This window comes from Lates calcarifer, linkage group LG16_LG22 (genome assembly GCF_001640805.2).
Source record: "Lates calcarifer isolate ASB-BC8 linkage group LG16_LG22, TLL_Latcal_v3, whole genome shotgun sequence".
NCBI classification, from domain to species: domain Eukaryota; kingdom Metazoa; phylum Chordata; class Actinopteri; family Centropomidae; genus Lates; species Lates calcarifer.
This window is the reverse complement of record NC_066848.1, coordinates 12,086,480-12,114,092: the sequence shown is the minus strand read 5'-3', so window position 1 is coordinate 12,114,092 and position 27,613 is coordinate 12,086,480. Positions and strand designations below refer to the sequence as shown.

The 27,613-nt window shown below is 41.3% G+C and overlaps 2 protein-coding genes across 2 annotated transcripts in view; both read right to left on the bottom strand.

Moving 5' to 3' along the window:
* Positions 1-997: 997 nt before the first annotated feature.
* Positions 998-15,512, bottom strand: LOC108897324 (coiled-coil domain-containing protein 6). Its single transcript, XM_018696894.2, is given in 10 exon segments — positions 998-2,605; positions 5,363-5,484; positions 6,451-6,551; positions 7,240-7,396; positions 9,841-10,001; positions 10,936-11,039; positions 11,693-11,821; positions 13,823-13,915; positions 13,917-13,973; positions 15,154-15,512. Coding segments are annotated over 10 exon segments (1,380 nt in total). The 5' UTR covers positions 15,409-15,512; the 3' UTR covers positions 998-2,404.
* A 751-nt stretch (positions 15,513-16,263) lies between these two features.
* Positions 16,264-27,613, bottom strand: part of LOC108897297 (ankyrin-3-like) — a 93,811-nt gene continuing 82,461 nt past the window's right edge. Inside the window, 9 exon segments of the mRNA XM_051076931.1 lie at positions 16,264-18,364; positions 19,834-19,925; positions 20,999-21,112; positions 21,245-21,328; positions 21,680-21,760; positions 22,512-22,674; positions 22,804-24,286; positions 26,752-26,895; positions 27,429-27,560. Coding sequence (XP_050932888.1) covers positions 19,854-19,925; positions 20,999-21,112; positions 21,245-21,328; positions 21,680-21,760; positions 22,512-22,674; positions 22,804-24,286; positions 26,752-26,895; positions 27,429-27,560 — 2,273 coding nt within the window. The 3' untranslated portion in view covers positions 16,264-18,364; positions 19,834-19,853.

The window sequence follows — 27,613 nt, the reverse complement described above, 5'->3', positions numbered from 1 at the left end:
TTTGATTTTGGTGAGTTTGAACTGACCATATGTGTGAATGGGCTACAGCAACCAGCAGAGACCTAATGGATGTCTAATGTGTTGCAAAGACCGTCATCTCTGCCGTGTTTTCCTCCTACCAGAGGTTATTGCACCCACATTACAAAGGTTTGCCATGTTAAATGATCCTGGAATGATTGATTTATGAAAAACACTCCTCCGGTGCTATGCCAGTTAGAACCGGTTGAAACCATGTAGACTAGGAAATGGGTGTTAGATACTGGGACAAAATCATGAGTCAGAGGGCTTAATGTGTGTAGGACGCTTATCACATGATGTCGTTGTGTCACAGTAAATCAAGATCAGAGGACAGCCGGTTCTAAGTTTCAGTTTCTGGCCAAGCATGGCTCCAGGAGTGGCAAGATCTGTCTGTTACTTGGTCGGTCCAACACTTTGGTCCATAGTGAAATAACTCAAACATTGGATTGACTTTAAACAGATTATATAATGATACACCAGTGCAACAAAAGAAGGTGCTATAGATGAAAAAGTCAGGGGGGATCATAGTTATTATAATCCATCCTCTGAGGCTTCTGAATGTCGGTCCCAAATACCAAATTTCTCAGCAAAACATCCAATATTTGAGATTTATCCACTAAAAAATGTTAACCTAATAGCATTAAAGGGAATTTGAGGGGACCACAAGAGTCAGTAGGAATCTATCACAAAACCATGAAAACCTATAGCAAATTTCATGGCAATCTATCTTGTAATTGTTGAAATATTTCAGTAAGATATCACAAGGTCAAGAAGACACAACAATGAAACATTAAGATCTTACCAGTTTTGAAGTGTGGAGAAGCCTGGAACATCAGTTTGACACGAGAAACTTGTTTCCCATAATGATGGAGGTTTAATTCTTCAGTTGCCTCTTTGCACATGCAACACTAAATGTAATGAAAGGGGATTCCACCATTATTACAAATATTAACATTTTTCTGCCCTCTCAGATACGGTGTAAGGTTTGATGGTGCAGATTTATTTAAGGCACAAACATTTTCCATCAACTGCTGCAGGAATTTGAGGGGGACGTCATGATTTGCACAAGGAAACATTCCAGTGAAGCTAAATACACAAAAAGATCAATGCAATACTGAAGCTGTGCTCCTCTTAGGATCTGTTAAATTCAGCGTTTGCATCAAATTGCAGTCTCCTGCTGGGGAAAATACTGTTACTTGCAAACAGTTCTGAAGTCTACAAAGCTTGCTTATCAATATCTAACTCATACTTCTCACATTACAAATGAGTAGCAAATGCTATCCATAAAATTGACAATTAAAAACAGAAGTTGTCATCTCAAGAGCTTTAATCATACATAGAAATTTAGTTCAACAGTACCATTCATTTAGAATGTTTTAGCAGTATGTATATTTAGTGTAAAGAGCATTATGTTTTTTTTTTCCTTTTTTCTGATGAGGAATATCCATAAGGATGATAGAAGCTTTTCAGAAATACACCAGAGAGAGAGAGAAGAGCAGAGAAGAGACTGAGTACATGACTAAGTTGTAACACCTCAGACTACATTTTTAAACACCTCAAAAGGCGACATTTATCTGTGGTTTATGTACCAGCGTCCGTCCTCCTTGATGTTTTTTTTTTTTTCCTTTTCATTTTAACTGAAGAGCAGCAGAGCCTTGAATGCTTTCAGAAACTAAAATAACTGTGGCACGTGCCCCTTTTTGATCAATGCCCTATAATGGAGAAACTCCAAGCAGTCTTCTATGACACCACTTGTTGACCTAATCAAAGCCGTTTAGAGTTGGGGTTGGGGTTGGGGTGAATTGTTGACACTGCTTTAGAGACGGGGGGGGGGGGTTGAGCTGGAGTGGAGGACATTACTGCAATTGAGTGTCATATTATAGGCTTGAAAGGAATCGACCACATCCATCTATCAATTCATCCGTTTCTCTAGCCATACATCCATCGATCCAAACATCCAACCTATCAGAAAACACCACCATGAAACATACTGTATGTGCTGTTTGTGCTATCTTAGAAGCGCCACAACAACAATTCCAACCAGCTAAAGTCCCAAGCGAAGAAACAAAAACATAACATGTACAAGACAGAAGGTGGAACAGATAATTGGCCTACAAATCCCAGAAGCGATTATTTTTCAGTCCATCCATTCCTTTTAAGAGTAGTTAAGTAACGCCACGTGTGGATTTGGCAGGCGGCTAGCTTCACTGAGCTGCCGTCTTGTTTCTTTCCCCTCTAAAACTTTTGAAGCTGCTTCTTTTGTGGTGTTGGTAAAGAGTAAGAAACTTGACTTCCAGAGCTGGTAATGATGGAAGCTGCTGTTGCGGTAGCGTCGTGGCATTCAGTGGGCGCACTTGCGCGCAAAGACAAGAGACTGTGTGTGGCGTTAAGGCTGGGAGGGAGGCTGCTGTGCTGCTGCTGCATGCTGCGACATAGCTGCCGGGGAGGACATGGACTGGACCATGGGCTGAGCTGGTGGGGGTAGCGGAGGCTGAGCTTGCTGGGCCCCTGAGTGCGTGTTGGGGGAGGGTGGGGGTGTTGGACGTTTGAATTTGTCAGGGCTGGTGCTTCTTCTTGGGGAGGGCCTCTGTTGGAGAGAGACAGGGAGAAGGTGAATAAATAAATAAAACAACTGAATAGCAGCTTTCTGTAGATTTTATATATAAAGTGGAATCTGTGGCAAACTGGAGTGTTCATCGAAAGTTAACCAAGGTGTCAAATTAATTTAGGCAGATACAGCTAGAAGATACATTTGTATTACACAAGTGTAAAAGGCAGATCTAATTGTAGTAATACTTTTTGTTGGACAATGTTTCCAGGGTTACAAACCACTGAAGGAAAACAAGATTGTAAGTGGCGGGGTTACTCAGTCATGTTCCTCCCACTGAGCTATTGGTCATGACCTGACAACTGCAATTGTATTCAGAGGAATGGAAAGAGAAAAGAAAAAAGGGGTTTAGAGAAAATTTAATCTGTCTGAGTTTCTGATCTCCCAGACAGAATTATTGTCACCATTGTTACCCTGTTTAGCTCCTGGGTGGGCTGCATGGTGATGGGAGAGATGTGGTCTGTACCATCCACATGCATCAAGAGAAAATAAATGGATGTAGAGTACCAGGGTGGGAGAAAACTAGAGAAACAGAGTTATACAATACCACAGAACAGTGGGAGGAAAGGTTTAAGTATGGGAGAAATAGTTTTAACTGGCCACTTCAGTGTAACACGCCTTGGCACCCTGTCGGTTCACTGGTCGTCCTTCCTTGGACCACTTCTGGTAGGTACTAACAACTGCATACCTGGAAGACCCCACATGACCATATGTTTTGAAGATGCTTTGACAAGGTTGTCTTGGGATCTCAGTTTGGCCCCTGTCCTTACAGTTGCCCATTTTTCCCACCTCCAATACATCAACACCAGAGATGACTGTTCACTTGCAGCCTAATATATCCCACTTCTTGACAGGTGCCATTGTAATGACATTATCAATGTTATTCACTTCACCTGTCAGTTGATGTAACTGTGGCTGATCAGTATATGTTTGTAATACAAGGTAAACATGTAAGGATTTTTAAAGCTCAAACTAATAACAAAGGTAAAAATAAAAAAAGGTTGAAACTAATAAGAAAAAAGAATATATGAAAAATTAAAAAAAACTTCAGTCAAAAATTAGCATTTACCTTAAAAGACTTGAATCAAAGTAACCTGAGCACAATGACCTGAACACGGTGACCTGAATAGTACCTAACTGGCAGTGTTCCCATGAGAATGAGTGAGTGAGACAGATATTTTCTAACTTGGGAGTAAGGAGCAGGTACAGAAGAGCTGGGTCAAAGACAACTCTTCTTCTACACTCTTGTTTTTAATCACATTGTCAAAATGATTTAAAAACAGACAGCCCTCTAACAGGACAAGAGCCTGTTCCTGAACGTGTCTTTTTTCCCCCCAAAATATGAAGAACAATGTATATGAGACAAGGACAAAACATCTACTGTACGCTGCAGACAATGTAAATTTAACAATTGTAAATTTCCCCATTGTGGGACTAATAAAGGATTATCTTATCTTATGTTTGGGCTCAGCTATTTATCAAGCTGAACACTGCTGACAGTTGTGTATCCTCCCATCTCACTGATGGACCAACTGGGTGGCTGAACTTCATTTCAGCGTGATTTCTGTAAAAGGAAATTAGAAGCAAGCACACCAATGTACAAACCCTGACAATTCACCTAGTGAGAACCTAACCCCAATTTATGCTTTTATCTTCAAGAATCTCTTGAAGACTAATTTCTTCTGAGAGCGTGTCCTCTCCTTACACCCCTAATGCCCTAACATGCCTACCTCGCACTTAATGTACACTTGTTTTCCTGATCTCCTTGCACCTTGTCTTACTGACAAGATCTAGTGCTTAGTGCTTACTTCAAGGTCTGCACTGAAGCTTTAGTGTTGTTCCTCACTTGTAAGTTGCTTTGGATAAAAGTGTCTGTCAAATGAATACATGTAAATTTATCTGACACTAGTCATTGCTGAAACTAAAAATACAATGGTTAGTGAGGAGAAAAGACTTTAATGGACCATTAATCTGACAGAAAATACTAATAAAAATATAAGCGATAACTAAGTGACGCCAATAAGGTGTATTGATGCAGTTATCACTGTGTTATTGAAAAGATAAATTGGACCTTCGGACAATCATGGAACTACTGCATGTTCTCCTTGTTTTGATGTATGAGTGGGCCATTTAGTGTAACAATATCTGGGTGAAAAACAGGCAAGGCAGGTTTAAGGTTTGAAAATGTTCAGACCCATACTGAGAGAACAGTGAAGGACTTGCAGCCCTTTCTACTATTTGTTGATATTCATAATAAAGACTAGAATATCTCCATGGTTCTTTACATGTGTAAATTACAGCTTTAAAAGACAGTTAACCTCAGAGCCACAGTTGCATTTCAAATCAAATGTGCTCAAGTACAAAAATAAAAATGTCCTAATACTGACAGATTTTACAGTATCAGCAAAAAAATGTCCTTATGGTTAAAACTGCAAATTCAGCTTAAGTTAAAGCTGTTCATACTCTAGTTACATGCTTGAGGTCATTGCCAAACATAATGTAACACCTCGCTCATTAAATGTAGTGTAAAGATTATACTGACACTTGCAAAGATTCTCTAACTTTCCCTCCTTTATGCATGCACCTGAGGTCACATCAAAATATAACTTTTAATTCATTTTAATTTTAACTCATTAAATTAATGTATTATTCCTATTAACTTGGAATGCATTTTGCTTTGCATCCCGTATATGGGGAGAAAATTTTTAAAAGTTATTATCAGTGGATGTTACTTACCGCTACGGCGTGAGAGGAGCTTCCGTGGACGTGCAGGGCAGGAGTGTTATAGTGGGAGATGGCAGCTCTGGACAGTGTAGCTGGAGGGGTGAAGCCAACTGTGTGGCTGCCATATGAGAGACCTGTGACAGAGCGAAGACAGACAGGAAGAGAAAGTTGCACATACTGTATGTACTTTTTAACCAAGTCATTATATCTCACTGAGACTCAAAGCACTGCAATTTCTCTTCTTACAACAGGTCCAGTTTTAATTAGTTTTTTATTAGTGCAAGAATGAAAGGTTCAATTCATGCCTGGCTGACAGAACAGGAAAAACAGCAGTGCTCTGGCACCTCAGGTCTGTTTTACCATTGTGCAAACACTTAATCTGATACCTTGCTGAATCACACCAAACACGACTGAGCAGGGCTTGAATGGCTTGAATCTCTCTACAATGTATATACCATTAGAACTCTATAGCCCCTTTTACACAGCCTGTTCAAGGTTATTTCGCCGTTCTGTATCACAGGGATGAAGGTAGAATTTGGGTGGGGGGGGGGGGGGGGCATAGTACGTGCCATGCCTCCCATTCCACCATGCTAGCATGCTATCAGCAAAGGTGGTGTAATCAAGGGTCTTCTTAGAGTAACTATGGTGTGATCTCTGTGAAAAAGGTCTTACGATTCAAAAGCATCCACGGCTTGGATGCTCAGAAATATTAACAGAAATATTACATTTGTTATGGAAGCATCGGTTATTGAACCATGACAACTTTTTATGATCCTGCTGATTTAACAGAAACAGGGGCTGACGGATTGGATGGATTTGATTGGACAGAGAGGGAGGAAAAACATTTATTATCGGGCGGGGATTTATTTATGGTTTCACTGACCCTGAAGATACCTTAACAATGACTGTTCCAAATCTTACAGTAGATATAATTGATTTTACTGGTAAGCTTTGTACTAAGATAAAGCATGTGGTGGCAACAAGTCATATCAATTGATATCAAAGGTACTCTTTATTGTTTTATTGGCCATTCTCGTTGACGTAATATATCTTGTTTACTGTTGTTTTGCCTAGACAGTGGCCATCTCAAATGTACCTACCAGGCGATATGGGTCGGCTGGAGCTGGGGGAGGGGGTGTAGGGGATGGGGCTGGACACAGTCCTTGCTCGCAAGCCCTGTGCAGACATCTCGTTGAAGTACCTGAAAAGATGAGATGACGCAGTTTGTGAAAATTAAGTAATTTCTAATTTATGGCTAGTTATCAAAGTTGGTATCAAAAGGTGCTCAATCTAGCCTGACTGGTGTGTGAGGAAAACATGAAAATAAGTGACAGTGCCTCGCTATGGGGGTAATGACAGTAGTAACCGGGATTACACACAGGAACTAATCAAAACTGCATGGCAAACCTAAGCATTCACGGCATTTACTTTATGATTGTAAGAAAAAACACAGCGGCAACATGGAGCTGTTTTAAGCCAGGGTTGGGTTTTGACATGCAGCCAATAGCTGTGCTTAATGGGCACCATGTTGTTACCTTGCTTATCGCATGGAAACCCTATACACCACTAACAAATACTGGAAAAAAGAAACTGTTGTGTGCTGAGGTGGCACATGTGCCTGTTGTCTCTTGCACCTCTCCCTCTTTTGTTCCTTCATCTCTTCATCCTAACAGGTTCAGGCCCCCTTCATCAAATCAGCAGTGTCAGCAGTGTAAATGGTCAATGGAGCCAAATGCCTCTCCAGCCACTCTGCAACATCAGACTCTAGTGCACAGGCCAATCCATTCATAAAAATGAAATCTCTCATCCATTTCCCTCAATTTGCTGACACATGAGGTTTTACTGTGGTGTTTTGGTTAATCTGTCCTATCGTGTGTCCCATCCTCTACCTCTCATCGTCCATCTCCAGACTGGATTCACTTTCCGACAGTTGTCTGCACAGGGCCTCCCTGCGCTCCATCTCTCTCTGAAGCTTTCTCTGCAGGCGGATGTTCTCCTCCCTCATGTGTCGCTCCTCCTCTATGTACTGGGCACGCTTCTCTGTGTCTGTGAGGAGACACACAGAACAAATGACATCAGTTGAGATATTGTCACATCTTGGCCACTACATATCAACACAAATGACTGCACTAATGCGTGCATGTCACAACTGTTGCACGTGTAAAAACCCCTAAATAAAAAGGGCTTCATCTAAAAGATGTGCAGACATGACATAATCCCCTCCTGCTGATCTCTACTATTACAATGGATTATCAATGTCATTTTTTCCAGTAGCAATACCAACTTGCTCCTTGTCTCAGCTTCTCAGAATGTATTGGACTGACAGCTCCCTCTAGTGGCGAAAACAAAACACAGACTACATAATGTTGAGTGACACTCCCTGGCATGTGTGTACACTGCTCTCCATTAATGAATTAAGGTTTTTACATCAAGTCATCATCAAGAATCAACACTTCTGACTGTCTGAACAATGAAGAGCAATTAACTTCAACAAAACAGTGTTTTCTATTGTGCTGTTTTACTGTGAGACGCTCCTATTATTCTGTCCATGCCCCATGTGCTTTACTAGAGCCCATAAAAGATGAAAAGCTGTTTTCTGTGTGTCCACAAGTACAGTTTATAATGCAATGGCCTGATGGATTCCATCTCTTAGTGCCACACGCCTCCCTGAGTGGCCTCAATTTTTGTGGAGAGTCTAAAGTAGAGTGAAAGTTTATTATGACAGGTTGGACTAATCAGCGGCATATTCATAAAGATGCACACTAGCAGATGGCTTGATGTTATTGTGTCTATGTACAAGCACATCATCTCACAGGCTTTCAGGGACTAAATTAAACATAAGTGCCCTACATCTTTTCAAATGATAAAAATAAGTGTTCATCCAAAAGACAAGCGAGACGCATATTTCTCTGTAAAAATTGTCAATAGCTACCTGTCGTCTATCAATAATAAAATGTCTATAATTTCATTTCACTGCACTGTCACAAGCAACAATATAATAAAACAGAATAGTACAGATTCTTTGTTACTTAAATTATTAGATAATTTTGTGAGAAGCGAGATCTAGTTTGCTTGTCTATAGCCCTTTTTTCTGACCTAACCAGTGTATGGTGATTCACTGATGCTCCCTAAAAGAATTATTCTCCCTGTAAACTGTAAAGCAAGCATCACCAGAAGGCAGGAGCTGTAAGTAGATCTTTTGCCATTTAATAAGACCTCTCATCATCCACAAAATGTTATTATCACCTCAATGAACAACACAGTTTAAATCTGAATGCCATTAAAATTTGTAGATTTTTTTTTAGTTTTTTATTTACAATTTAGCGTACGAAAATCTGCTGTCAGAGACATTAAACCATAAGATCGACCATCAATCAAAGTGAACATTTGGTTGCCTTTTTATTATGTCTGCACGTATGTCTTTGTTTTTATCCCCTCTGTGAAGCACTTTGTAACATCTCTGCTCTTGAAAGGTGCTATATAAATAAAGTACTTATATAGTACTTAATTTATGGTCTATGTATCCTCTCAGCATATGATAAGATAAAGTATAGTTGTGACTGTTCTGTAAACTCCTTCCTGGTTAATTAGTGTTCAAGACAACCTAGTATCGTAGAATAGAGTGTCTCATCCCAAATAGCATTTTATTAACTGGCTATATGAGACAAAGCAAGCATGTGCAGATGTCATAAGAAAGATATTGTGAATATGGCTGTTTTACCCATTTAAAAAGGTTGCTCTTAAAAAGTCTCAGATGTTGGAGTTTTTTTTTAAAATGCACCAAGGACACTTCTTAAAATGGTACCTGCTTGCTACTGCATTTTCATGCAGTATTTATGTAATAAATAGAGCATACGAGTGCTGGGAATTTTGTTTGACATCATCAAAGACTGAGCTCTTTATCAAATGACACAAACATTAAAGGTATGGTCCCCTAATGTTTTATGAGTATGATGTAGCATTTGGTGCCATAATTATGGCATATTATACATCTGCCTCTCGTTTGTAGGTCACAACTTTCTACAGATGGACTGGAGGTGTACATGTGTTAGTATAATTGTAATAATACTCAATAGATGGGCTGTTAACAAAAAACAGCAAGAAAACTTTTGCAGAGGCTCTGCACGAATCTGCAAGAAACAATATCTTCAATATCTTCAACGACATCATGTTAAATGGTATTTTAAGAGCAAAATGCTTGTTGCTGTTCCACTTCTTCATAAACCTTTAAGTGTCTTCAGGTGTAATGTGACCAGTGAATGACAAGGAGGTAACGAGCCTATAAACTGTGTCAGCACAAATCCAGAACGTATCCTGTTCTTTCTGGTCTATGTAAAACAAGCCAAGCCTGAGTGTAGGGTGAATTTGCCCCTCACTGCTTATCTGAGGATCAGCTTTACCAATCACAACCTTAATCAACACTTGAGGGCATCTGCCCCTTCAGAGCCCACACTGCCATGGATCATGTGACAATTCGAGAGGCCACTTACGCTGCAGCTCAGTGGTGCGCAGGCTTTTCTTAAGCCTCTCCACCTCATTCTTCAGGAAGCGGATATGCCGCATCATGTTCTCCGGCGAGTCTATCTCCATGGAAACATCTCTTGGGGAGGGAGGAGCTGATACAGGCTGGTCCAACTTCTCCTGAAGGATTCTAGTTTAGAAAACAAAAGAAATACACTTACAATAATGCATCAAATGAAGTGATAGACATGATGCAAAGCTTTTAAAATAAAATCTATTAGGAGGTCCTTGAGCTTTTATGTAAGCTCAGAAAACAAGTCTGAATATATGACAATTTTACATAATTCTCAGAAATGAAAACCCTACTCAACCAGGTCTCATTTACTGCATCTTCAGACTGTAAATGGCTCTGAAATTACTGTACGTAATCAGGCCTTCAGGATATAATTATTCAGCCTGTCGTAATTTACTCCTCTAAAAACATTACCCTGAAAATGTGTAACCTTGATCAGAGATCTACTGTTGGTTGATCACTGGTAATTTTAGTCTGTGAAGCCAAAGTGAAGCTGAGTCACTTGTTAGAGTGACAGGCAGGCATTTTGTGTGTGCCTGCGAATGTGTGTGTGACAAGGGACAAGAAATATGGGGTATACTTACACAACAGCATTATTACTCCAGTCAAGAAAGACTGAAATATCACAGCCATTCTGTCATTTTTATCAAAATATTGCTGAAATTTATTGTCAGACAGTGTCAAGATTTTCTGGGAAACACAGCAGAGCAAGTTTTTTTTTTTTAGTTTTAAGCTGAGGTAGAAATATTAAACAGAAGAACAGTTTCTCATACTGTGTCACAGCCATCCCATCATGCATCATACTTTTAACTAGTGTAAAAACTACCGGACAATTCATAGACCAGTGGATCAACAGATGATTCACTTATGAAAAACAGAAGATGCAGCTGAAAGCTCTTGAAAATGTAATTTGGGGCCCTTTTGCTAATACTTCTGCAGTGATTTTTGGCTTTCAAGTGTGAATAAGGGTGTAAAAATCCAAGCACCAATGAGCAGACTCTAAAATGTCCTAGATACTAAGAAGGTTAACACATGTACAAGTATTCCACACCTTTTCTCAGCCTCCAGTTTGTCCATCCGTTTCCACAGTCTGTTGACCAGGGCTTCTTGTTCCTGCTCTAATGTGTTCTCAAGGTCAATCTTCTCCCGCCTCAACTGGAGAATAAAAGGAAGAACGATGAGTGACTTTCAGAGATAGAAAAACCTTGAAGTTGGAAGGAATTCATGGGAGTGCACACAAACACACTGGACTGCAAAGCCAAGGTCTTTGTCCAGATAAGCTTCTCTTTCATAAAGCTTCAGTCTCTATGTCAGCTTGTGAGAGAGTCATAGTGATAGAAAAATAACGATGCAGAATAGTCTATGAAGATTTATTTATTTACAACTGATATAAAATAATAAGCTAAAACAAGCTGCTCATTAGTGTTTTTTGTGGTGAAATTAGGTCAGTTTTGGTAGGCATGCCATTTGGTTACACCTCCATCTGGGCAAAATGCACAGCAGCATTACATAAGCATCACTCTGACACATACATTCATGAGTGATCAGCAACAATGAATGCATGCAAGCACATCTACAGAAAAATCCTGTCATCGGAGCATGGAAACATTATGGTGTGGCTTCAGCACACACAGGTTTGACCGAGCCACAGACCAAAATGTTCTTTCCAGCTAAGATTCAGTGGGAAGGAATAAGGGTGGTGAAATTTTGGCATCTCGCACCACTACAGTAACTGGACACACAAGTTCAGGGATATGTTGTTCCGTACTGGATGCTGAAATCTTCTTGGTCTACCGCATTAAGCATACCTGTTCCAGGGTTAGCTGCTTTGAGATTGTTTCATTCTCCATCTTCTTGATCTTTTTCATGAGCTTGTTAACCTGGAACTCCTGCTCCTGCTCCAAATGCTGTTCCAACTCTGCCTTCTCATGCTGGAGCTAGGATAGAAAAAGGGGGAAGACAGTGCATAGACAGAGGGGGAAAAAAAGAGGTGAATGAAATGAGAAAGAGACAAGAAAGAAGGGAGAGGAGCAAGAGCACAAGAAGAGACTCGTGGTGAGTCATATAAAAACTATTTGATGACCACAGTGAACAAACACACTGGTGTCAGATCATCACATTTAGCTTACACGTTGAGAGTTTATCAAAATGGGAAGCCAGTGTCACAATGCCTCCTGAATCATGGTTAAACTTCCCAGAGGAATAAACAGTGTAAAATAATGATTTGGCAACCAAAGTAACCACCTTTGGCAGCTAACCAATACAAAGAAAGGGTGCGGCTCAGCACTGATTCAAAACGGGACGGCTGTGTGATAGATTATATAAGTGATTACTCATTACGGGAAAAGGGATGCAGATTCATTTATGGGAAAAGACTAGAGAGGGAAAAATAACAATTTCCATTATGCTACTTATAGAAATAACGAGAACACCTCAAAACAACGCAGTTTATTTTAACTTACAATGCCTGTATTCATACAGAGTTGAGTGCTCTGTAGTATCCTGACTGAAAGAATAGGCCACTGAGTTTTGCCACACCCCTGTGCAGCCATTTTTCTTCAAATTAATACTCTAACAATTTTAGGAATTGTTTTGGTAAGGTGTCTCCCTTTAGCCAATACAATTGCCAGGCCTCCGCCCCAATGTACCTTGCGGTGAGTGGCAAATATGCCAAAGTCTGTGTGAAAATATCTGTCCTTTTGCAGCCTACAGACACCTTGCAGAGATATTTTAACCCGCCTGGGTTCTTCTGTCCTTCAATCAGAGGCCATTTGTAAGCAACACTAGAACAACAGCAATGCACATGTGTGTACATACTGTATATAATGATAACTGTGTGAGAGTTTTTCCTTTCATTAGTGCATGCATTAATAATAATAATTAGGCCAAAATTGTTTGAAACATTTGAACAGCTTCCTCTCTAAAAAGACAAAAATCTATAATGGCACATTAGACAAAATCAGAAAGAGTGGGGTGCAAATTACACTCTACATCAAATTGACAGTGTATAAGTCATAAAATGTGCTGAAAGGGAATCATTGATTTAAATGCCTGCTGAGCACTTACATCATTTGGCTACTAAACTTTAGACGACTTCAGTCAATCTTCAAAAGTAATGGGGAAAACGCAGGTCAGACAAAATTGTTTACGAAAGTGCTCTTCCAGAGGAACGTTTACACACCCAGTAAAATAAATGACCACATCTTCCCAATTCTCCCTCTATCATCACAAGAGTAAAACACATGTGCATGTATACAAGCATACGCACGCACTACGGGCCATTTGTCAACACCAAGTCTACGGGCAGAGGCAGGCACAGGTCTGTTTCATGTTAAGAGACATGGCAAGACAACAAAAGCCCAAACAAGTCCATCTGTATGACCTTAAGCAGGGTCTGCTGAGGCATTTGCATGCATCCCTTCCAGATTCCCACTTCTTTAGACATCAACAAACCATTAGTCAGCCTACAGCTAGCAACTGAAAGTGTGAGAGCGAGCATGCACGTGCTGTGTGCTCTGCAGTTGGGAAAATAAGATGTGGAAAACAGACTGAACCAAATAACCAACAGACGGGAGGAGAGCAATTTGAGAGTCATTTAGAGTAGCTAGCAGCCGCAGTGAAGTCATCTTAAGCCTTTCCAGGCTTCAGGCAAGTACCAGGATGGTTGCTAGTGCATTATCATATGCACTAGCTGCTTGGCACTCATACATGGGGTGGTGTGCATAGACACACACCCAGCAAGCTTATGCTGAGCATAGTTGACAATGCTGCAGTCACTAAATTTTCATATTGGAGCATTAAGAAAACACCTCTGTACCACAGTGATGTTTATTATCACTATGATAAGTCACCAAACAGGGTTTCAGTTCAACCTGATGTAGCTATTCTCCACTGAGCCTAATGAAAGTGACCACAACCAGCGAGGTAAAACCACTTACTTGCATGAGTTTCCTTGACAGTTCGTTGGTGAGAAATTCCTCCTCCTTCTCATAGTTGACCGCCAAGGTCTCCTTCTCCTTCTGCAAGGCCTGGTATCTTCTTGAATAAGGTGTTACTGATAAATTCTTCCTCCTGCTCTGCTCTTGCTTGCTGTGGGATGAAAATAAACGAGACAGTGGCAAGCATCAGCAAAGTAGGCTCCTAGGTTTTGCACATCAAACTGTTTTTCAAACTGTGATTTTCAAATTTTGATTAAACTGTAAAGACCAACTGTGAACATAAGCATACTAAAAACACACAAACACACAGACAGACAGACCAGCCAACATCTGCTGCAGTGAAGTCAGCCAGCCAAAGAGGAAGCAGAATTTTCCCTACTGACTCAAGAGATGTTGCAGTAATGGGTGACTTACAGTGAGGGAAAGAGTGAAACATGGGGGCACTGAGGAAGTGTGTTGGGACAGCTACAACAGCTAGCATTACAGTGTGATGATACGTCTGTCCTTGTTAGCACCAGTCTCAAATTCTCCACCCTCATTCTTCATTGACCTTAAAGCTAAATTCTCTTTTGCAAGCTGAAGGAATCTGTTAGTTGTTCAAAAACTATGAGAGGAACAATAGAAACCAAACAGCTAGTTAAGCCTCACACATTTAGGGTGGACAGGGTGCAGTGTGGCTGACTTGCCAACATATGAGCCTGACATTTAGCTAGCTCGCTAAGTTTGGCCTGCATACTTCCCATCTATCCAACAGATCGCTTACACATTTTTATGAAGCTGAGGCTGATTAACCGAGCATGAGGACATATGACGCATCGGTCTATGGCAATGCTGCTGCTGGGCTATTTATTTCATACGGTACTCAGTTACCGGATCCTAGTTAGACATAACGTGGTGGCAATGTCTAGCAGTGAGTAATCAGCTGACCAAATAGCTAACATCAGTCTGGTAACTTGCATCGTGAGGAGCCCACCTAATTCCAAACGCCTTTTCATCTGATAGCCGTTAAGCTACCGTTAGCCACGATTAGCCACGTAAAACAAAACAAAGCAAACTAGCTGGCTATCGATGCCCAGCAAACGTTAGCCCGCTAGCTAAATTAGCAACATATCCAATCAACGCTAGCTAGCTAATAATAGTAGAGCTAGCAAAACATCAGAACGTCTGTGCTCAAATACAGATGACGATTCCACGCAAGACATTAGATGTGTTACCACTGACTATTTAACACTAAACAAACAGCACCACACACAGCTAACTTACTGACAAATACAATATAATAAGTGGCGTGAGGATAGCATCTAGCTAGTTAGCTAGCTACCGTTACTCACAATGGTGACGCTAGCTTTGCGGAGGTCCCGATTCTCCTCCTGCAGGGCTTTGCACTTGAGTTTGAACGTTTCCAGCTCAATTTTAAGAACTTTATTCTCTTGTTGTAAGGAGGCCAGGCGGTTCGTCAGTTCCTCCAGACGAAACTGTGAAATGACTATGCTCGGTTTTCCCGAATTTGAAGCGGAGGACGACATCGGGGTGGCCGAGCTGCTCCCCGCTCCGTCGGTGTCGCTCTCGCTTGCGCTGTCCGCCATGGTTGTGCGACAGTGTGGAGAAGGGAAGACGACGGCGGCAGCAGCAGCGTTTGAGGAGCGCACACAGCAGAATGGTAGACCGTGTGACCTTGCTCACGCTTGTCGGCATAGCGCCACCGCCAGGATGTCTCCAGTACCGCCTGGTGCACCCTTGACAAATGAAACTGGAGCCTGTAATACTGTACATCTTAATTACTCCATCCAAAACTGGATTGCCAAAGAGCAAAGTGGACAGCTGAGCCAGGACCTCAAAGCAGATTTTGTCCCGTATCATTACTTGAGTTGTCCACCTGTCTTTTACAGTGACCTTGTGACAAAATTTACATGCAGTATATTCCTATGTATAACATTATCTGATAAGTAATCAGTAGATGGCAGGGCATTTTCCTGTTGATTTCCCCTTCCAAGAACAACTTACCACGTTAAAATGTTTTTTTTTTTTTAAATTATATATTAGTAACTAGCACTGCAGTAACTATAAATTGATAAAAATAAGTTTCATCATCATCTGCATAAATTATGCACTTATGTTAATAAATCATACAGAGCACCATGAGAGGTAGGACTTTCTTGGGACTGCTTTGAAATATTTTTTCCAGTTTATCATTAATTACTTATGCAACAGATATCAAGCAATATCCTCCTAAGGAACTCTTGTTGCCTGGCCCCACGAGTCAGCTCAAACATATAGGCAAGCAGCCTTGGAGATTTTTTGCTCAAGGACACTTTGGTGGAGGAGGTGCACATAACTCTGTTTGAAAGAACAGTGTCTCTCGCGACATCACTACCCTGCGGTCATTACATTACTTACATAATAAAAAATGTTCAAGGACACAAAGACAAGAACAGAAACAATTGTACTGCGAAATCAATGCATTTTTATTTCTTTTTTTCTTATTTTTTGGTTGTTTTTTTTTTTTTTTTAAAGACATCTGAAACATTTGTGGTGGCATCATTGCTGCTATAGCCTCTAAAAGACCTTGAATAACCAAAGTGCTAGAATAGTTACATTTCAATGGCTTCACGCTGTTAGTAAGAATTGTACATCAAAAAATCTGCTCAGGTGAAAACACATATCAAACAAAATTGACAAAATTGATAGTTCAACCATATCAAAGGATCCTCTACCCCTTGATTGACATAGTAGTATAAGGGGATGTGGTACAGCACCCTACCTGACTTCCTTTAACCCACCCCCCCAAAAAAAACAGTTACATAGTTTTCATGTCCACAGCATAGACATCAGCATACTGAGCCATCGTACCAGTAGAACACCACACTTGAACTACATGGGCATCTAATGAAAACCAATACAAAGATAATTCCTAATGTAATGTAAAGTAAATTTTTTTCCAATGAGCTAGTGAAAACAATTCTATTCGACACTGCATATACAGACTCTCAAGCCTAAAAAGATCACACAGTTTCAGAGTTAAACACAATTTATTTAATGCTTAAATAATTGTTTTTGACCATCCAGTGTTTTTGTCATACAATATGCTATTTAGAGCTACAATCAAATAATGTCTTTATGTGTCCTTAATGTGAGTAGATTTTGAATTAAGGAAATACTTCACCAAAGAAAAAATTAAAATAAAAAAAAATCCAAAATGAAATGCCCCGTTTTCCTTTAATACCACAGCAGCCGTTAGAAAACCAAATTGACACACTGCTAAAATGATTACAAACAGTCTAACAGTGTACAGAGACTCCTACACCTTATAGCCAATACGCACAATACAGTTATAATTTTACAGCGAGCCAGCCTACTAGCATTTACATTCAGATTATTTCGTTCTTGTAGCAGAAGCTGCCCTCCGGTTTTACATAGACAGACAAGACATCACACCCTCAAGAAGCTATAGAACTTTTTTTCATCCTCATCCCAACATGATAAATGCTTTAATGGTATCCTTTTTCAATTTAAAATATAAAATCAGTGACAAATGTTTGGGCTATATGTGTACACAGATAAAGGGTTTTATTTGTCATTTGAATACAGTGTTTGCAAACTTGTAAAAATTGTACTTAAAATAATAATGTGAACAGCATGCATGAAAATATGAGTACTCTGAAAGGCTGCTTTTTTGCAGGATTAGATCCACTCCCACTTTGGGAATTACTGAAATTTGATTTTCTGGAAATTTCCTCTGTTAAAATCAAACCAGCTATTTTTTTCATGTACAAACATTATACTTGCTCTAGTAATTAATTATACAAGAACCTGTGAAGTTACACTCAAATCTTTAAAAGTGGAACCGTTTCAATAAATTTTGAAAACACTTGAAAAGGTTACTCTCCTCAGTGCATTCTCGACCAGTAGCTTACCCTTTTTTAAGAATTTTACACGTTGTAATTTTATATACAGAAAAAAAGCTTTTGTGTTAGTTTAAGTTTTAAAAAGGAAGAAAAAAATCCCAAAACAATTTACATCCTGACAACAATGGGTTCAAGAAAAAACTATAAGGCGAGTGTTGAAGTTGAATCAGAAGTGTTCCATTAGATTTTTTTGTGTGTTATTGTGTCTACTTCATTCCTTCCACCCACCACGTGGATTGAGCTTTTGTGCCATCTTTGGTCACAGTTGCACCTGTGTTGGTTGTCAGTAATGGGAGTCTTTTTCGTTCTCACAACAAACGACGCTCCTCAAAAAAAGCTCTCACATCACCGGTGGACCGATGGCACGTATTTGTTTCACACAAAACAGGAAGCAGAATCATTGTCCACGGGTCCACCGCAGTCAGAGAGTGAGAACCCTCCCGGGTCTTTTGATTGACAGAGAGTGAGTTTTTCATGCTCATGCGTAAGTCAGAAGGGTCGACTCCTCTCAACGAGAAAACCATTTGTTTGTAGCGGACAGTTGCAGACTGGACCCTTGCCTGAAGTCCTCGCACTGCAACTCTTCAGCCCTCTGAACACTTAGTCCCAGGAGACATCTAACTCGGCTCCTGTACATCTGTAAGACACAAAATAGCACACTTAATGTAGCTGTTGACAATTTATAGATTGCAACTGCCAGGTTATTTTTTTGATGGGAATAATGCTGGATGGCATACATTTTCTTATATCTAAAATGTATATCATTTTATTGAAAATATTCTCTTAATTTACATATTATAAATTCAATTTAAGGATACTTAAATATAAAAGGCTCCTTTTCTATGTGTGAAAACTCTTTTTAAAGGGCAAAAAACAGTTGTGATCTTTCACTTCTTTGTGTAACAAAATGACACGTTAACAAGACCTGATGGTCCGTGGGTTGATGTGGTGACCTTTGTTACCACAGAGACTCTTTGCCAGGCTTCACAGCAGTGCCACATTATTTGTAAGTCAGTTTTAGTACAGATGGAATGATTCACTGCAAACATAACATAAGGGTGAACAGCAGTAGGGATTAACAGTCTGGCCAGTGGGATAACAAACTCTTTTTGGATGCTACAATGCTGCTGCGAGTTGGGGATTTAGTGGACAAAAACAGGCACGGAGGGCATCAGTGGGGCAATATATTGCTGAGGTGTGTACCCTACATCAGCTCTGTTTTCTTTGTGACTGTTCCCTATTCACACACACACACACACACACACACACACACACACACACACACACACACACACACACAGAACACGGAGGGCAGAAATGTTGCCAGAGCATAAGCAGGCTCAGGCATCAGTCAGCCTTTTGTCGTCTGTGGGACAGTGAGACAGAGCAACTGTCTGGGGAGGGGTAAATTAAAGAAACTGTTTGACATTTTGGAAAACCCCCTTATTTGCTTTTTTGCCTTGAGTTAGATGAGAAGATGGAAACAACTCTCATGTGTGTATCAGACATAGAGCTGGAGCCAGGAGGCGACTAGCTCTGAGCACAGATTGGAAGTACGGAGAAACAGCTGGCTTGGCCCTGTCCAATGTTAAAAAAAATAGAACTACCAGTACCAAGCTGCATCTTGTCTGCTTGATATGTGAACTAACACATAACTCCTCCTAAAAGCACAAAATGTTGTTTTCACATCAGTTTGTGTACGAGACACGATGTGCTAATTAGCCATGCTTTGGAGAGATTCAAGAAAGCAAAGCAATTATTCCTTTTAAGGAGAGAGTACAGAGTCACTGAATGCAGAGCACTGAATGAGTACAGAGGAGAGCAGAGTACAACTACATAGAGTCAAGCACAGGACTTATGTATAATAGAGTTGGATGTGTTTAAAAAAAAAAAGAGTACAACTGACAAGAGCTCAGTGCAGTACAGTAGAATTGATCAGAGTAACACAAAACCCACCTTAATATAATACAGAAAAGATGTCAAAGGTAGAGCAGCGGTACAGTGCTTTAGACACTGGGATTGACCAGTGTCAAACTGATATATACACATGGAAAACAAAGACAAAGGAACTATGCTGGTTGTGTCACAGATAGTAAGCCAACGTACCTGGTAGAGCACAACCATCCCTATGAGTGGAGCTTCTTATCCCCTGACCTTCTGTCATCCTTTCGCCTGCTATTCCTTGACCCTTCTCCTTGCTAGAAAACACACACAAAGAAACATAGCTGAGTCATGGTATTCTTTTCTTCTGAATGGAGGAAAACAAGTTGCTACCCAACACACAAACCTGAAAGAGCAAAGTGAGACAAAGGAGAAAGAAATCTACACACAATGTAAGAATCTGAAACTAGCAAATGTTAGTAGTATCTTCATTGTTAGGAATATAATTAGGACCCAAACCACACACCAACCAAACACCTGGAAGAAGAAAAATTACATTATTATGGAAATGGTTAGAAACAAAAGAGGCAGACTGTGTTTTCACAGCAGAGCTGTGACACTCATTAGTCATACAGTTGACTAATCGGTTAAACACTTTAAAAGACCATTAAAACCACACAGTCAGGAGGAGCATAGTCAGCATCCCTTTTGTTATGCAAACACAATAGACACCACACAGTGTCAACACACAGCATGCAAGGTTGCACTTCAAATGGTGGCATTTATGTTTTTTTTTGTTTTGTTTTTGGTGTGTTTTTGTCCAGAACAGAGATTATTAGGACAATCATCCCAAAGCACCTAATCCACTGTCAATAAAAAAAAATCACCTGCACCACTGGAAAAAAAACACAACATGATCCAACTTATTCAATTTTTGACTTAATTGTTTGACTTAAAGCTGCACTTTTCAGTACCTAGAAATAAGATGTGCTATCAGCAACCTCTTTAAACCCCATTTCTCTCTCAACATTTCCCCTAAATAAGCTTTTACAAGGTTTAATAAGGTTTTACAATTTGAACGATGTATGACCAAAGACAATTACTTTCTAATGATGGACCTGCTGGTGGGTCTCAGAGGATTGAGGAGGTTGCTCATGAATAATCATTTCTCATTTAGATAAGGTAAAGTGATCCTTTTTGTTGTAGCTCCACAAACTAGGTGCTTTTTAACATACAAAGTCTTGCCCAGTGCAGCTTTAAGCCTAACTTCTGCATTAGCTATGAACCTCCCACATGCTGATGTTTCCTACAGGATGATAACAACATCTCTGGCATCCAATCCAGATTAGACTTTGAACCCAGGAACAAAGTTAGGTATCTTCATGCCAACCTCAGACCCGTCTTCCTTCAGAATGGGACTGTGATGAAGGTCTCGGTGCCACCTGTCACCACCTTGGTTTTCTGGTGTGGGAGTAGAAACCCTCCGAATAACCTTCCTGATAACCTGCCCAAGGCAGAGTGACGTTGACAAAGGAAGAAAAGATCTGATTTGCTTTTGTAAAAATATTAAGGTACTCTCCCTGTGGTAGGATTTATTTCAGAGCTGAATGGAAATGGAAATTAAGTTATACGTTACTTTTCTACTGACGAGGTTACCCTCTTGGTCCATGTAGTGTTCCTCTGTAACAGTCTCACCTGGGATATTCTTTGCTTCTTCTCCCTGCAAGCATTTGTGGTTAGGGACACGAATAAAATATCACAAAAGCCTAACTGACAGATAATGAAACAACCCATCACCATCACCACACCGAAGCAACACCTCAAGAGAGAAGAAGATCCATGTCAGAAAGAGGCACTAGGTTAGTCTTCAACCATGAGCGATGAAGGGCCAAGTAGCGCATATACGCAAACACATCTATGCACACACAAATCCACACTTACAAAGAGAGCACCAACTATCAGTACACCAAGCACAACTACTATGATGCACAGCAGACTCACCAATCTAAACTAAAACAAACCAAACCAGACAAAGGCCCAGCCCAGCTTCTGCTCCAGGCTTTCAGGGTACCTTTAAAATGAGACGGCGTCTGAAGATTCTGGTGGTTACAGTCTGTTCTTCCTCTGAACCGGAATCTACACTAACCCGCTGCTGAGGGAGGTATTATAAGGTCATTACACAAACACATGGAGGGAGTCAGGAGGAGAAAGATGTACATGTCTGAGCAAGAGAATTAGTTAATCAAGACATTTTGTTGATGTTGGTTGGCTGGATCAAGAAAGAGGAACCTGAAATCAAACACTGAAGTTTGTTTCTTTAACACAACTTATACCATAAGTTTAGGCATTTTTCACTCACAATACAGTATAGTGCTTTAAAAGATACAGACAATTCAAGAGGATTGTATTCTACACTGTTATAATTCGAGATGCACTGATCCAGATTTTTCAGTCTCTATACCAATACTGATACCTGGGCCTCAAGCATTGGCCGAAACCACGTACTTATCCAAGACTAGTGTTTCATCAATAACCTGTATAATTTGAGGCGCTAATGCCACCCGTGCAAAATACTGACTTTGCAGATATTGCAAGTAGCCACAGAGCTTTGAGGTAGTAAGCATGAAATACCTCCAAACTTTGTTTTTAGATCCATCTGTGCTATGTACCAGTGCACTGCTGATGCGTGATGTAGTACATGCATGTAGACATAAACATTTAATGACAGACTGGAAATGAAGATATCAGCCCCACAGATCTGCCCTATAGTCAGATCCAGCTGTTCAAGTCAGTATGGGACTGGTATCCAAAATCAGTATTGGATCATGCATCCCTCGTTATAACTAGTGCTTAAGGTCTTTTTATTTGATTCTATTGATTATTATTATTGCTAGTAATGTTACCTGGACTTTCTTCTCTGACACCAGCGCTCCTTCCTCCTTTTTGCCGTTTGATGACTCAGAGGAGCCGTCCTGAGGTGAGTGCTTTGAACTGTCGCCGTTCTGTCGGGACCTCCCTGATTCGCCCCTAGATGAGGAAGTGATGGAGTCGCTAGAGTTCTCTTGGCTGTTGGGTAGGGAACAAAGAATTAGGACGCTAGTTACGGGATACCTTAAAGAGCTGAAAAATAGATTCTGGAAAGAAGCATGAAGAAAGGAGGAGATTTCAAATTCAGGAGACTTAACAGAGACTTACCTTTCCCGTCTGTCCAGCAGGTCTGAGCTGACACTGCGGCCTGGCGTTGGTGGTTCCACATTGACGCTGGATGAATCACTGTGCCAACCTGAAAGTGAACACACGTCTTTTTCTGCCTGTTCAACCTGATCAAGAACCTCCTGAACCCTGGCCTCGGTCATCTCTTCGTCCTCCTCCTTCTCCTCTGAGCCTTCTTCTTGCTTCACCTCCTCCAACAGAGATCCACATGTCTCTTCTGTGATTTCCTTATCTCTGTGTTCCTCCTCCTCTTCCTCATTGGATCCAGACTCACTGGACTGAAGTTCTCCAAGTGCCTCAACCCAGGCCTGAGGGGAGAGACGAGCCACAGCCTGGTCCTCCGCTACCTGGTCCCCCTCTGATGTCCTGCAAATATCTCTCTCACTGCCACACAGCTCTCCTTCATCTTTAAGCTGCAGTTCTCCATCTGTGTTATCCATCCTGTCACCCTCAAAGACCCCTTCCTCACTGCCCCCATCCACCTTTTGTACCTCTGGTTTTTCATCAATATCCGCTTTGACAGTCACTGCTTCTACTGAGGTACAACCTTCTTCCACTTCAATCACAGGTTCTATCAAATCATGCTGTTCTTCTGCCAGATTCTGCACATGTCTCACCTCTTCCACCTCACAGAATGTCCCCTGAGTCCCATCTTGAACAAGGATTTGCTGTTTATTTATCACATCTTTCTCTTCCTCTGCAGACCCCTCCTTCTGTTCAACTGAAATGCTATTTTCTTCTGCCAACTTTGACCTATCTTTTGTTATCATCTCACATTTTCTTTCCACGTTTTTAATCAAATCCTGCTCTACCCACTTTTCCACTAATCCATTTCCCTCTGCTACCTCTGCTGCAACCATCTCAACAACCTTCACTATTTCTTCTGCCACTTCCTTTTCACCTACTTCCAAACCTACATCCTCCTGTACCCCATTGGGGGCACCCATCTGCACTCCTGTGTCTCCCATTTGTGCTATGTCAGGCGATGAAGGGGTTATTGATAATACTGATGACAGTGAAGGGGAAGATGTGGAGTAAGCCAGGTCAGTGTCTAATTCACACATCGCGGGGAAGGAGTGTGACTTGGGCCTGTGGCTCAGCTCCATTTCATGAAAAGACCTGTCCTCCTCCTCGCTCAAAAGCAGCTGGTCATTCAGAGCGATGTGGGGTTTTCTGACCTTGGAGGGTACGGGATCGGGGAGTTCAAAGACTGGGAAGGACAAGGCGAGCTCACAGGGTCTGGGGGGGCTCCTTGGAGGGCTGTCTGGCTCTCCACTACCTGGCTCTATCTCCGGGCTCCAGGGCAAGGGCTGAGGCTGGGAGTCGGCCAGCAAAGGGGAGTCTGGTTCTGGTTGGTGGTGAGCAAGGGAGGGGTTGGGGGTGATGGGGAGTTCAGGCTCCAGGAAGTGGGGGTTAGAGTGCAGTGCGGCGGGGGACTGCAGCTCCGCTAGAATGCTCTGATAATCTGTAGGTGACAGGATGACAAATGTAGAGACATACATACACCGAAGCATGCCACAAAAGAATATAACCCACCGAAAAACACACGCACACCCTAACACGTACACCTATGACATGGACAATGGCACAGACGTTGAAGTGCAAAGCATGTATCCAGACAACCACTGGCTGAGATGGTCATATGTCAGCAGCCATTGTGTAATGGCAGTATGACAAAACCACTCTCAAACATATGCAGAGCAATGTAATAAACACATACAATACATTTGACTGGATTTGTTTGAAAATGCCATATTGGACACAAATAAAAAACACAATAAAATATTAAAGATATATAAAGAAGTATCTTCAATTTGACAGTGATAATAAGAGCAATGTCATGTTTATCAGTAGTTCTGATTTTAAGTTAGTTCATTCAACAGTTGTGGTGAGGTGCAATGTTAAAAGTGGGACATATAAGTGACTTAAGGCCATATTAATCATATAGTGTAGGATGTGATGGCTGTAAGATATTAATATTTGCCAGGGTGCTCTGTTACATGCTCACATGAGATAGTTGAGAGATGAGAGTTGTGAGAAGGAATAGGGGAGGAGAATGGGCAAGATAAAGGACAGAGCATGCTAAATGAATATTTCCATTGTGGAAGGGTCGATGTGAGTTTGAGTGGGAGGTGGAGGGATGGAGGGCACACAGGTACACTGGCAAACAGGACAGGGAGACAGGGAACGAAGGGGAGGGGAAGAAGGGCTGGGGCTAGGACAACGGGACCCAGAGGGAGAGATGGGAGGGAGAGTAGACAAGGAGAGAGGGGAGACAGGACGGGAGGAGGAGGCCAGCTGGGTCACTAAAGACTCTTTGCTTGGAGAGGCGATGGCAGAAGGTGAGGTGGGTATGGTGATGAATTCGTTTGAGTTAGGGACCCCAGAGGAGGGTTGGAGGGTGAGGTTGGAGGGTGTGGTTGCAGGTTTGGAGGAAGCAGCAGGACCACAGGGGAGGTCAGGGGTAGATCCGGATACTGCGACAGAAGAGGTGATTGGTTCAAGAGGTTGTGAAGGGTTTGCAGTGGGTGGGGTGTGGGTGGGGGTGGTTGGGGGAGAGGTGGGTGAGGATGGGACGGAGGTGGCTGAGGAAGGAATGGGTGACGAACAGTTAGCAGCGGGTGAGGAGGGTAAAGGTGAGGTGATGAGGGGGATCGGGGAGGATGGGTGGGGCGAGAATGGGAAGGTGGGGGATTGACGAGGGTCAGTGGGGGGACACTGAGGTATGGGGTATGGGGGAGCAGGGGAGAGAAAGTGCGGCCGTTCAAAGGGCGCTGGAGGTGCCAAGTCTTTGAGCGAAATGGAGGACTCGTAGCTCGGAGAGCGGCGTGGGGAAAAGGGACGGCAGTGAAGTGCTGCAGTAGGTGTGAGGGGAGTGGGTGGGGGTGTTGGGGTCTGCCTTGGAAAGAAGGGGCTAGGTGTCTGTACGATGAAGGCAGCTTCAGTGCTTCTGGGTGTTAGGGGGATAATGATGCAAACTATGGGGTAGGAATAGGGAAAGAGATATGCAGAGGAGATAAAAAGAAACAAAAAGTGAATTGAACAGAGATGGAACGGGAATACATGAAAGATTGTTTAGTGTGAAACATACTTGAATAACAGGACAATGAATGGATAACATGACTGAGGGATTTGTGGAGTAGAGGCATGTGAGGGATGGATAAGGAGAGGGCACACGTAGATATCAGCAACACATGACTCTTAACTTGTTAAGAGCTGTTATGTGCTGTTGTTAGCAGTGGATACTGCTGTGGGGAGGTGATGGGAGGCAGGAGGAACAGGAGGAGGAGGAGGAGGAGGAGGAGGAGGAGGAGGCAGTCTGGTTTCACAGAGGAAGAGATTCTCTCATCTATCCAAGGAAGGCTCAGAGGAACTGGAGGAGAACTAGGAGAACTACAGTAAATGAAGAGGAAAGCAGACTCTACAGGGTTATATAATTTAAGTTAAGTCAGACATAATTGTACGAACATTTAAAGCTGTATGTATTATGCAGCATGCACTTGGGATTTTAACAGTGGATATTGCTCATTTGTGACAACTGGATACACAATTGTGATTTGTAGAGGAGTATTTACCCTGAGCAAGACTTGATTTAAACAGACACGGTGGTTCATTCAACAGAAGCCAATTCAATCAGTGCATTAAAGTGATATTAAATATTTGATTACTCATAATTTAAATTGAAAAACAAGATGGATCAAAGTAGAATACCATTATTATTTCATTGGCAAATAAACTGGAAAAAATGGATTCAGGGATGCATTTGGGGAACAGCAAGAGCCAGTTGTCAGAACAAAATCCAAATCTGACTATTAATCAGCTTCTCTAGTGATTTGCACTAGGACTATTTGTATGTGATCCATGCACTGGCATAACAAAAAAAGGTAGCAGGGAGAGGTAAGAGGTCAGCTAGACAGAGCTAAACTTTACCATCAGCCTGATCCCGGAAAACAGCGTTATCATCGGCAAAACATCTCGTGCCTGAAATGTTACCATAGTCAAATATTGGGCCCTCCAGTAAAGTCACAATATCCATCCGATTGACTTTGGTCAGCACTGCAGTTAAGGCATCCGCTGTGGAGGAAATGAACATTTTGTTTATACATTTAAGCAACACTGCTTATCCTAATGTTTTACTAATGAGAACAATATATAGTAAAAATATATATGTACATTTTTAGGCAACATTATTATGAAAAGAGTGTAAAATTGGGCATTTTCTTTTTGTTGTTGATTGGGACAATAAACACAACAAGCTTGTTCTAAACTAAAGTATCTTGTCCAGATTGGTGCTTCAAGATGTCTGATAGGAGATGGGAGTGATTAAAAGACAGACAGAAAGGGAGTGAGGAGGACAGACAAGAAGACAGAGAAAGTATTCAGACTAAGATGGACTACACAGATGCTTGTGAAAAAAAACTTCATTTTCATGAGCTAGTATTAAAAGTTAATCTTCTGAAGTTTTTTTTGTTGTTTTTTTTGTTTGTTTTTTTTTTTTACCTCAAATCATAAGCAAAAAGACTGAAAAAAGAAAGTGAAAGAAAGACATGACAAGAGGGGAGAAATGGAGACAAAAACAACATTTTCAGATATAAAAATAGTCTTACTTGTGGCGTTTTTCCCTTCTCGGGTGACCCATTTCTTAAGTAGCATGAAGCTCTGTGCTGTCAGAGAGTTGGGGTTCTCTAGTCTGATGTGGTTGATCTCATCCACTGTGAAGTTCATCTCCCGTGCCAACTCTGTGATGGGATACAAATAGCAACTCAGACATAAATATTCAAACTTTAACATA